The sequence below is a fragment of the Chiloscyllium punctatum genome, chromosome 6 (assembly GCF_047496795.1).
Source record: "Chiloscyllium punctatum isolate Juve2018m chromosome 6, sChiPun1.3, whole genome shotgun sequence".
Taxonomy (NCBI): Eukaryota; Metazoa; Chordata; class Chondrichthyes; order Orectolobiformes; family Hemiscylliidae; genus Chiloscyllium; species Chiloscyllium punctatum.
Genome location: NC_092744.1, coordinates 35,739,147 through 35,752,432, shown reverse-complemented (window position 1 = coordinate 35,752,432; position 13,286 = coordinate 35,739,147). Strand labels below are relative to the sequence as shown.

Sequence of the window (13,286 nt, the reverse complement as noted above, 5' to 3'; positions counted from 1 at the left end):
GTGGACCTCCAATCACTTGAGAATATTGAGCTGTAAAGTTTGTGATAATTGCTGTGATCCTGGGGAAATACTAGAGTGTGTGGGGAAGTAGTACAACTTTTGTCTTTCAATAAAAGCTGTATTCTAGAAATATTACTTGGCAATACATATAAAAATGAAAACATTCTCAGACTTGAAATCAATTTAAAATGTTTTTCAATAAAATTCCAGAAAACATTCATGTTTGCATATTTTAAGTCAGAAGATGGAAGATCAAACTTTATTTATCAACTATCTGCATACAAAAACATATTGCACATCAACCAATCAAAACGGAAAATAAAAATACTCTAAGGACTCTAACAAATGTAGTTTACATGGAAAATCGTTTCTCTGGAACTTAATCTTACAATAGTTGGATTATTTTGGCAATGACATCTACAACCAGTTTAGTGTAACATCCAAAGCGTTGCTTGATTTTTAAATACTGTACATTTAATAAATAAACCAAACAAGCCCCTTTGTAAACAGTCACTGCCAATCTCATCCTAATGTCCCTGCAGATGTATAGATGCAAACGAGTATTCTCCAGTGGTCTGCAATTTTTCTACATACAGTATTAAAAAACCTACAGAGATTTAGTAAAATTGACCAGTTTCCAGACTAGTATCACCTAGCATACCAAATGTTAAATTTACAATTCAGTGCAAAATTTTGAAACTGCATTTTCTATTGTTTTCCTCAGAAGTGGTTGCATATTGGAGAACTTGACAAAAAGCAGCCAATGCTTTTATCCAGTATTACAGTAAATGTCAATAATCTCCATCTTCAGAATAATCTGAAATTTATTTTAAACATTTCAAAACATTTTCCTACAACCAGCTAGTTCTTTTAATTTTGCATCTATTGTCTGAAGGCACAATATCTGATTAATGTATTGAGAACTTAACTAGGTGAAAAACAAATTTATACAAGTGTTTTATTCAAGAACCCTCTGATCTCCATTCCAGTACGGAGGAACTAGAAAAAAAGTGCGCCGTAAAGTCTGGCAGTCCTTATTCTATCTTTGGCAAGCTTTTACAAGCACTATTAGAAAACACAATTTATGCAGAACTGGACGATGGTGGGTAATGTTTAAGAAACACCATTCACCACAACTTTAGTTCCATTTCCTTGGTAATCTCTTTGTTGGCTTTCCTTCGAAACCTTGTGTGTATGAGCTTCATCACTGTTCATTCCATTGACGGTCTTGATAGCAGGAAAATGTTCATCAATCGTATCCTCTTGCACCTGCTGAACATGAGTGTTTTAAGTAAAATAGTTAACTTTGAAAGAAAGAGGAACAATCTGTTCTTCATACAGCTGAATGTTCAAAGTAGGTACTGTAAAAAGTAATACAGATTTGTACAGGATACAAGTAATAAATAAGATTCTTAAATGTTAAACAAATAATTTAGGAATATTTGATCCAAGTTTATTTTTATTGTTAAAGCCAAAAAAAATCACTTTCTAGAAACAGCTTTATTTGTAAAAGATTCTCTAACTTCAAATAATGTTGTTGATCTTTTAATGTTGACATTGCCTCGTGCATGTGTGGTGTAACCTGTTTGCCTACGCTGTCCAAGTTTTTTCATGCTATGATCTGTATACCCTTGCTTACTATGATCTGCCTGTACTGCTCACAAACAAACTTTTCACTGTACGTACATACACATGACAACTACCAGAAAACCTTAGTTCTTGGGGCAATCATTTAATGCATTAATATACATTAATTTAGATTATATTTCAGCCTTTCCTCCAACAAGCTACTCCTTGCAGCAGATATTTTGGTGTTTGCCAACAAATTTCCCATAACTCATTGACAATGAATTAGAATAGTTTTTAATTACTTACTAATTTGTTCAAACATCACAAACTCTATATAAAGACAATAACTTGCATGTACTGTATTACTAGGCTACGACACAGAAATTGGTTCTTTGCTTACAGATTCTGTGCCAGTACTTTAAAATTCCACACAAGCCTCATTACTGTACTTCTAAACTGCATTTAAATCAGTACACACGTGAAGGTTGATGTAATGACAGCAGATAGAGGAAGGCCAAAGGTAACTGAGTTACACCAGAAGCGGCAATGCAGGGTAAGGAGGAGAAGCCATTATTGTAGACTCATTCCTACTTTTGTACTTGCACTGCCTGAGTTTTGCAATGCAGTCCCATGAACCCAGATAACAAAGGAATACAACTTATTTCTTCAGCAAGCAGTGTATACGCGCAAAAAACTAGAAGCCAAATGAGAAGGTTCAAATAGCAAGCTTCACGACAGTAAGCATGGAGTTGGGACACCATGATACATGGAGGAAAGGTGAAGGCGTGAGGATGAGGTAATACTGATACAGCAGATGGGTTAACTGTGCATTTTTGAAGACGGGATGTTGGCAGTTATGAACTGATGTTTGGCAGTTTTCTAAATTACCAAAGGACATGCAGGACTAAAGTACAGTACAGCCAAAAAACGGATCCCTAGCATCAGGGATCTGTTAAGAGGAAATAGTGGAGAAACAAGCCTTTCAACCGAGCAATGAAGTATTTTCTGAACGTATACAGAACTGTCAAGATTGCAGAAATAATTATTCAAAAGATTAAACTTTTGGGCATTAAACTCATAATACATAACTTTAAGACCGATAAGAAATAAAACATAATGGGATTAATGGGGAGAATCATTTAGAAAATAACAATGCTACAGTAAGGTTGGAGATGCAGGAGGAAGAAAGCTATTGATAGATAAATAGCTTCCTCATTAAAAATTATCTTGTGGTTTCATGGAGAGAAGAACATTGCTCTTCAAAACAAGGTTCAACTTCATTGCCGGCAGAAATAAGATGAAATTACTCTTTCTGCAACTTGTGTTATAACTGATTAACAATTGCTTGATGCTGACTCTAGGTGATTCCCTTTCAACAATTCAAGGCTATAAGTTTCAATCTTGGTACCAGTCACTGAAACCCTGTTGTGATGTAATCAGAAATCAGTGGTTATCAGTTTGATTCAAGTTTGCATCAACTCTAAAATGTGTTAAAAATAAGATCTAGCCCCTCTTGAAATCCTATGTATTTCACAACCCATACATTCATTACTATTTATTGATACAGTCCTTCCTGCATGTAGAGGATCTTTCTCAAGAACACATTAAATACAACTGTCAGTATAACACTGATCTCAATAGTGTTTTACTACTTAGTTAGGGCTTCAAATAAATGGTACCAAAAGACCTTAACAATGCCATGTACCCAAAAATGTGTTTCTAAAGGTCATCACAAAAACATAGTCTCCAAAGGGCAATTACATTAACATTAGTGAATTTTTTTCCTGTAATACAATTGAAACATTTTAGCTGCTAAAAAGTCTTAATCAATTAAGTGGGATTTTATAACAGCAGCTTAATTTAAAGATTCTCTTTTCAGTGCAGCCATGGTCCATAAAATCAGTTATTATTAATTCTTCTCCACCGAAGGAAAATCCAGAGACTGGCATTGAAAATCAGATCAAATTAGCCTGTGTGTCCAAAGTTATAACCATTGCCAGCAACTGTTAACTAGAGTGAATGTATTAGTTTTTTTAAAATAAAAATCAGCTCTAATTCAGTAGCCACAGCAAAGACAAGTCATAAACATTTGTTATGATCGGGAGCTAATAGTCCATCCAAAAGGTTGATATGATGTATCTAGTGGATATAGGGAACTAGCATGCTTTCCAACTGTGCATTGTTTTCACTCAGGTTTAGCAAACTCCACTGGCTAGTTGCAATGCAATGAAGACAGCCATATGTGCAAGAAGAAGCTGTCATTGACAAGTATTCAGCAATGCCTTTCTTCCAAGTTTCAGAGGAACCCAGAGGAGGTTTTGCAATGTGCAGGCTAATTGGGCACCCCCTGGCATTTATGAACCAAAATTTCCAGATATGGCCAAATATCTCCACTGCCTTGTGATATCTTGCTGGAATTGAAGGGCAAGGGAGTAAATCTTGTCAAAAATTGTAAAGAGGACATAAAAGCAAAACACCACTTGCAACCAAGCCAATGCCATTTCCTTGGTCTCAAGTGGGGAGGTCAACAGGGATCCTGATGTTTGGACAGCCCAGCAGTCCCATAGATTTAGTTCAGGCTTGAGACAGAGAGTAGTCACACTGGTTTTGTTGCAGTGGGAACACAAACATAAGGGAAAGCACTTATGAGCAATAAGCCCAAATTGTTTGGCATAGAACAGGAGCAGGAACATACCATTCAGCTCTTCAAGCCTGCTCCTCCATTTTCCAAGCTATCCCCACCATTTCAGAACTAAAGTTTGATAAACATCATCTGCATCTCTTCAATGAAAAGTGTATCCTTCCTTGGGAAAGGGAAATAAAACTCTACCAGGTACAGTCCTACCAAGAATCTACACCATTGAAGCAAGACACCTTTAATCTTGTACTCAAATCATCATGCAGAAAAGGTCAATATACTATTTTTAATTGCTTAATTGCCTTAACTGCTTGCCGCACTTGCACGTTAGCTTGCAGTGACTTGTCCAAAGGAACCTGGGTGACTTTATTCACACTTATTTTCTACTTGCCATATTCATTCCCATTCATTCATACTGTCCAAATTGCCTTGAAACTTACTTGCATTATCTTCACAACTCTCATTCCCACTTTTTGTCAACCATAATTGCAATTATAATATTTGGTCCCCACATCCAAATAATAGATTGATTGTGAACAGCTGAAGCCCAAACACCGATCATTGTGATACCCTGCTAGTAACAGCATGCCTATTTGCAAATTACCCATTTATTCCTATCCTGTTTTCTCTCTGTTAACCAATCCTCAATCTAATACCAGTAACAGCAATGATGTGGGGGTACCAGTGTTGGACTGGGATGGACAAAGTTAACAAATCACACATCATCAGGTTATAGTCCAACAGGATATCTGGAAGTACTAACTTTCAGAGCGCTGTTCCTTCATCAGGTAAAGAGAACTGGTCAAGTGGGCAGAAAAGTGACAAATGGAACTCAACCTACAGAAGGAAGAGATGATGCATTTGGGAGGGCCAGGAATGCACAATTAATGGAAAAATACTGAGGAGTGTTGAGGGAGTGGTGGACTTAGAAATGATTATGGAAAAGTCCATGAAGGCTACTGGACAGGTCAATAAGGTTTTTAAGAAAGCATGTGAAATCCTTCCCTTTATTAACCAAGGCATATATTATAAGAACAGGTAAGTTTTGCTAAAACTATACAAATCATTAGTTACACCACAACTTGAGCACTCTACAAATACTAGTTATCATAGAAAGCATATATTTGCATTTAAGAGGGTACAATGGAGATTTGATGATGTTGCCCGGTCTGAAAAAATACAAGTGATCAATAATGCAAAACAGATGTCATCAATATGGAACATCATAGGTTGTACATCAACCAGCGTGCCTACATATGGGAGATGAATATGTAACATTTCTTTTTGTGATCTGCTCTCAGTAAATCCTCTCTCTCTTAGGTCTCTTGAAAGCACTGTCAAGCTCCTCCAACAACTGGTCTTTCATCTCAGTAGTGAAAGAGTGTTGGAGCAGACACCTCAGATTAATTGGCCCTATTTGAATTGACAGACACATAGAAGGAACTAATTCTGCATTTTTTTTAGATTTCTGTCTATTGTTGAGAATAGTTCCTTGCAATAAAGGCTACATGCTAGACAAAAGACCAGCTCTATGAGGAGCTTCACACTGCTATCAGCAGAATCCTTAACTAAAGGCATCTTTATCTACTGGGGAAATTCAACATGGAACTCTGATTTCAGACATCATAGTCCAGGAAAGATAAATTAGAAACTCCTTAAGTTTTGTTGTTACCATAAGTTTTGTGCAACTAATACCTTTCAGAATGAGCCTAGACATATCCATGATCAGGGCAGTGGCAACTAAATTGCATCATCACCAAATGCGACTCTCTGAATAGTATTCTGATTACATGCAGATACCATATGATACCTGTGTACAGCACGGTAAGGATGCAATCTCAAAGCTTTTCCATTCAAAGAAAAATGAGATACTCGTAATCAATGTCAGCCAGTGTCAGTTTACCATCACATGAGCAGACATTCCCAGAGCACGGAAGCAAAATGAAACACATTCAAGATAACTAGAATGTCACACTCTCGACATAAAGAGCTCAAAATGCTAATTTGTCTGAAACTAATGTAATGTAACAGTGAAGGAACCCATCAATGTTGCCAAGCAGTGTGTCCTCATTAATTACAGGAAAGATCCAAGTGAGAAAACAGAATTACCTAGAGTCACTCAAATGAAAAGTACTAAAGACTGCTAGGTGGTATACTAATGACTCCCAGTTACAAATCTGGCCAAGCATTCAATGTCCTTCAACACAGGGAATACTGAGGGCATGTATGACTGAATCAACAAGGCAAAAGGCCAGTCAGCAAAAAAAAATGACTCCAGTGAAAACTAAGATTTGGTTATGACTAACTGCAATAAACAGAGAAAACGGTGAAACATTATTTTGAGCTGAACTCTAAGGAGAACACTTACCAAGCAGACTCGAGACATGACAGAAAGCTCTGCCGTAACATGTTGAACCCACAGTGGAACAGCACAGTTAAGCTACTGACTCACTTATTATGGGGAAAGCTTCAGGCGCTAATGCTGCACCACCTGAATGCAATAAACATACAAAAATGGCACTCCTCCAGCATCTGCATGAACTTCAGTCTCTGCAGGAGGGAAATTGTAGTAACCCCAGGATATGCATGATGATGCCAACTCTGGAACCTTTTACAAGAACAAGAGTGACCACAGCAACTGCAATACAGTCAGTTCTGCTATAACGAGTGTTTCTTCAACCCAATTTGGTAGTAACACAATTGAAGAATTTAGACCACTGTTTGTAGAACACAAACTTTCCTTACCTATATTGGCTATAACACAATTCTGGTCCCATTAGTTTAAATGGTGCTGCTATTATATGATTTTCTTATAACGTGGGATTGCATGGGAAGGGAACTATTGCAATATATCAGAACAGACTCTAATTGGTTAGTAAGGCACCTCACTACTAACCCTTACTTTCACGGAGGCTAACCTAACAGTGAAGGAACCTATCAGTGTTGCCAAGCAGTCTTTGATCATGGGAGAAATATTTGTTTATGTTGTCTCCTGTCAGGCTGGAGGCCTTAGCTGAACATATCTATCATAAATCTCAGCTTGGCTTCAGACCCGAAGATCCATAACTTACATATTCTCATTTAAGCAGCCATGAGAAATGTGGTGAAAGAGAGAGACCACTATATATTACCTTCATCCATCTCAGCAAAGCACTTGACCAAGTGAGGAGAAGGGATCTATTTAAGCCACAGGAGAAAACTCTGCACAATGAAGCTGCTCAAAGTGATCTTTTTACATAAGATGATAGGTCAAATCAATTATGGCAGGAAACACTGCAACCCTTTCAGATTCACAGGCGATCAAATGGTTTGTTCTAGTAGTGACAGTGGCTAGGCACACTCTAGCACATTCATTTCTTTACTGTTTTCACATATTTGCAAGTCACATAGGATGCGTGCAACTAATGGAACTTTTTAGCCTTGCTCACCTGAGTCGTCTTCAGAGCACTACTGTATACTGATAATGCCTGACAAACATTCCAAACGGAGGAACATCTAGAGCAGCAAACCATATTATGGTAGGATTTGATTATCAGGTTGACAAGTGTCATGGTCCAGGATTTGTCATACCTTCATCTATCAACACTGATAGTGTGACAGTGGAGTTGACAACTACATAGCAAATTTTACTATAGCCAGTCAGGCTAATCCCCACATCTTTGGATTGTGGAAGGAAACCCGAGCATCCGGCATAAACCGATGCAGATATGGGGAAATTATGCAAACTCCACATGGACCAAGTCACCCAAGGCTGGAATTGAACCCAGGTCCCTGGTGCCATGAGACAACAGTGCTTGCCATTTTGTCATCGTGCTAATAGATAGGGGAAAGGCTGAACAGGCTTCATCCTTACTGTCACAGATGTCCTCTCATCATCTCCTGTGGAATGAGGTCAGAACTAATATATTAAGCCCACTGCAAACTTTGTATCTTATTATGTCCACCTTTCTTTAACAAGCAATTATTTAGTTACAAAACTTTATAGTACAGGAGCCTACTCGACTCAACATGTTTATACCAGCTCCTAAAAAGAGCTCCCCAGCTGGTCCCATTCTCAAGCCCTATCACCGGAGCACTGAATTCAACACTTATTATATCTTGCTCTCGATCAAGACCTGCTATGGAATCCACATCCACCACTCTCCCAGGCAGCGCAAATCTTAACTCGATGTAAAGAACTCATCCTACTCCTAACTCAGTGTGCCATAATGGAGGTACAAGCTACAAGTTGGCACTTTAAAAAAATGACAATTGGTAACTTGAAAGCTGACACTCATGCAAAGTATTTTGGGCTGTATAACTGACTTCACATCATAAAAATGGAAATGCATGAACATGAATTCCCCAATAAAACTGCACATCTGGCATTTGTGTAATGTAAAGTTGTCACAAAAATCAGCAAATTTATTATTAGAACATCACAGAAGTGTTAATGTCAAAAGATGAATTGCTCACTTTTGGCTTTGTGTTGTGCTGATGTTTATACTCAAAAGTTAAAACTGAATCCATCTGACTAGCCACACAATTTTAACAAAAAAAATTTGGTGACTGCAATGGTCCAAAACTTCCTATAGCCAAAATTGATGCTTTCCTTATTTCGGTAGCTCATAATGTAACTGCAACCACATGACCAATAATAGATACAACCAGGCTATCAGTTTTACTACCAATTTCATTGCTCAAGATCTTACCAACGTAGTTGCATTTTTGCTGGATGCAAGATTCTCTTGAGGCTGGACCCGTTGTCGGCTCTGTGATTCCGCTCGAGATATGTAATCAGCTACAGTTACTGTCATTGAAAACAAAAAACTCTTTATACACCTCATTGTGCACATTGCTAGATGAACTGCAAGAATTAAATGTCTTTGCAAGCATCTTCTGAACACATGCCACCATTACAATTTAATCAAGCACTTCCTATTTAGTTAAGGCAGACAAACAGTTATATGCAATATTGTAATACAATGATGCAAGGTGCACTTGGGATTAAATCAATGGTTAGGCAAGACTTTAAAAAAGTCATAGTTATTCCCTTTACGTTTGCTACAACTATAATATATGTTTCCTATGAATATTTCATGTACAGAGGTTGTACTTTTGTTTATAACCAGTACCACTGTTTCCTGAACCAATGCGTTTTTATGAACTGTTATTAAACTTAATTAAGGTATTTCCGACATTTAATGAAGTGATCAATGTTTGGTGATCATTGTGGTAATTTGTAAATCCCTTTGTTAGATATTTTTATTAAAACAGAAATTAATACAAAGACGATGACTCAGTTTACAACTGGATTTTTAAAAAATCAATTCCTAAGCATTCAATACTTTCAACATACCCAATGCACTCAAGATAATAAGTAGACTTATGGTTAATTGATCATTCCTCTATTCAAGAGAAACTCAAATTAGCTTTTAAATGACTCAGTGAAATAACTAAGATAAAATTGGATGAAACAATTTAAGGATCTGAAATCATATAATATTAGAACATGGAAAAATGCCATTTAACCGGTGAAGTCCTCATCATCACTTCAGTATTTAATATCCACCTTCTACTACTCTACTCTGACTTTCCTGTTCATTCTCAATAACTCATCAATAATTTCTTGCAGCTATACACATTCAATATTAGATAGAATTTCCACTGGTAAAATCTCAACTACATTTGAGATTTCTGGCTTCTACCCTACCTCTTCCAACACCACCTCTCCCCTATCCTGCTTCCAGTTTGTCAAAAACTCAATCTTGTTTGAATCACTTGTGGACTTGAAAACAAGTTGTAATACTGAATGAAAAAACATCAATAACAAGACACAAAATTAGCCCACTTAAGCTCTCTTTGTTGAGGTTAAAATAACTGATACGAGCTCATTTCTCAACTGCAAAACTTTTACTGGTGATCCAGAATATTTGTATTTGATAAATACAGAAGTTCAACAAACCGAATCCTGTGGGCAAAGAAATCCTGAGCAATTTTCATAACAGATGAACATACACCAAACAAGCAATGTGACAAATGAAAACAAACAAATTCCACCTTTTTTTTCAGAATTGGCTCCACTGATATGAAGGTAGCACAATGATATCCATTATAATAAAAATTAAAAATGTAAATTAATTTTTTTACTATCAATGCCACGATACCACTCAACTGAACAGAAGGGATGTTCATCATTGCCATTGAAGATTTTAAATGAAGATCTGACATCACAGATGCGATTATTACTGCTTTTACCATGTAAACATCACAAGCTTAAAACATTTAAATTTTTTTTATTTCTGAACTAGCATGATTCAGACATTCCTCCAAGCAGATAATAAAGTATATTGTCATAACTAACTGAAATTAGGTCATACAGCCAAGAATACAGCTCTAACTTCATCACAGCAAAAACGCACCAGTATCTACTCTAGCTTTTATATTCTCAACACTTTTTCCCCCCAGACAGAACTAGTACAAACAGTTAATACTCAGATTTATCAAACATTCTCTCCCCAAATACAGATCTCGATATCACATCTGGTGTTTTACCAATCATCTCAGAAATATCCATAATTTAAAATGTTCTACAAGGACTTGTAAACTTTGGAGATATACTCGCAATACAAGTATTAGATTTGGGCAATGTTCTAACCAGTTGAAATCTAATGTAGGCAAGTGAAAATTACAGCGTATAGAAAGGAACAGGTAACACAGGTACTTCATAAACTGCACTGAAAAAGCAAAGGATAAAGCTAAAAGATTGAAAAATTTGAGAACTTCCAGTTTGAATGCTGAACATACCTAACCAGCATGTTGCACCAACCAAAGACAGCAGAACACGAAACTACAAAATTAACATATAGGAAACATGCCAGATGATAAAAGCAAAGCAGTGTCAATGCTGGAAATCTGAAATAAAACACAGTTCTGGAGAAACTCAGGCAGAGCTGGAAGCAACTGTGGACAGAGAAACAGATAATGGTTCAAGTCCAAAACAACTAAATTCTGAAGAGTCATGTCAGACTTGAACCATTAACTCAGTTTCTCTGTCCACAGATGCTGCCAGACCTGATGAGTTTCTCCACACTTGTTTAAAAATCTTTTTTACTTTATGTTATAGCAAGTCAGGATCAAACCATCTAATAAAGTTCAATCGCTGATCAGGTCCAGTCACCAAAGGCGGAAGAGCAAAACATTGAAATGACTAAGGCAACACAGAACTGCCACACAGTTCTTAGTGTCGAAAGATATGAGTGGAGGATGAAATGGGAAAACTCAGGTCTTTCAGTCTAAAAACGAGGCATCGGAGAACGGATTCAGATATGCAGTATAGTTAATAAAATGGTAACTGCAAATCCAAAATATTACTCAAAATCTAACATAAGTTAGAATAAGGGAACAAGTTCAAAGTGGCAAAAGATCAATTTATGACTGAAATCAAGAAACATGTCTGCACACAGTTATCAAAATATGGAACACACTTGTGGGTCTACTCCTTTAAAGAAACAAAGTACATGTTTCAGTGGGGAGGAGGGGGAGAAGAATGGTGCAGAATTAATATCCAAGTGAATAAATTTTAAAAATGTAATATTGTAACATGTAATGCGTTTAGCTTGGATAAATACTGAATTGCAGACGACCTATGAGCTGATGTGAGGAGTTTCCATTCTTTAAATTCTTATTAACACTGATTATTTTGAAGAGATAATTGATCAAATACTGCAGAACTATTTAGTGGATGCTCCATTTTTCAGCATCTGTAGAGGTAAGCAATCAAAAATGAATTGGCTGACCTGAGAAAACAGGACAGATATAATATGCTTACAAGAAATTCCATCAAACCCACCACACAAACAAGGCTTTTTGAGAGATTATTACCAAAATACTCATTGCATCACAATCATATTCTATGCAGCCTAGAAAATACGCAAACATTACTCTCTCCCATAATTTATTTAGAAAACTCTATTTGTGGTTGGTATTATTGCAGATGTTGAATTAATTATTAAGCAATTAGAAAATTTACATTCTGCTGTTGATTTATCTATAATTTTTACTTTAAACCAAACATTTCCAAACACAACAAGGAAGTTGCGAGCATAAGAGGTACAGTTAGTAAGTTTGCAGATGACACCAAAATTGGCGGTGTAGTGGACAGCAAAGAGAGTTACCTCAGATTACAACAGGATCTGGACCAGATGGGCCAATGGGCTGAGAAATGGCAGATGGAGTTTAATTCAGATAAATGCAAGGTGCTGCATTTTGGGAAAGCAAATCTTAGCAGGACTTATACGCTTAATGGTAAGGTCCTCGGGAGTGTTGCTGAACAAAGAGACCTTGGAGTGCAGATTCATAGCTCCTTGAAAGTGGAGTCGCAGGCAGATAGGATAGTGAAGGCGGCGTTTGGGATGCTTTTCTTTATTGGTCAGAGTATTGAGTGCAGGAGTTGGGAGGTCATGTTGCAGCTGTACAGTTCATTGGTTAGGCCACTGTTGGAATATTGTGTGCAATTCTGGTCTCCTTCCTATTGGAAAGACGTTGTGAAACTTGAAAGGGTTCAGAAAAGATTTACAAGGATGTTGCCAGGGTTGGAGGATCTGAGCTACAGGGAGAGGCTGAACAGGCTGGGCTGTTTCCCTGGAGCATCGGAGGCCTGAGGGGTGACCTTATAGAGGTTTACAAAATTATGAAGGGCATGGATAGGATAAATAGACAAAGTGTTTTCCCTGGGGTCGGGGAGTCCAGACCTAGAGGGCATAGGTTTAAGGCGAGGGGGTAAAAATATAAGAGAGACCTCAGGGGCAACCTTTTCATGCACAGGGTGGTACGTGTATGGAATGAGCTACCAGAGGATGTGGTGGAGGCTGGTACAATTGCAACATTTAAGAGGCATTTGGATGGGTATATGAATAGGAAGGGTTTGGAGGGATATGGGCCGGGTGCTGGCAGGTGGGACTAGATTGTGTTGGGATATCTGGTCGACGTGGATGGGTTGGACCGAAGAGTCTGTTTCCATGCTGTACATCTCTATGACTGCAAAACTGACTCAGCTCTATTAATTTATACATGCATGTGCCCTTGTACAAAGTACACT

The 13,286-nt window shown here is 37.4% G+C and overlaps 1 protein-coding gene across 4 annotated transcripts in view; it reads right to left on the bottom strand.

Annotated features, from left to right (window-relative positions):
* Window positions 1–216: 216 nt before the first annotated feature.
* Window positions 217–13,286, bottom strand: part of fxr1 (FMR1 autosomal homolog 1) — a 110,741-nt gene continuing 97,671 nt past the window's right edge. For 2 of the 4 annotated variants that reach the window (XM_072572432.1, XM_072572434.1), the window contains 2 exons: window positions 8,899–8,996; window positions 217–1,272 (listed from right to left, as the gene is read on the bottom strand). In XM_072572432.1, the coding sequence (XP_072428533.1) occupies window positions 1,114–1,272; window positions 8,899–8,996 (257 nt within the window). In that variant the 3' untranslated portion in view covers window positions 217–1,113. The remainder of the gene's footprint in view (window positions 1,273–8,898; window positions 8,997–13,286) is intronic. The other 2 variants (XM_072572433.1, XM_072572435.1) reach the window with 1 other exon arrangement.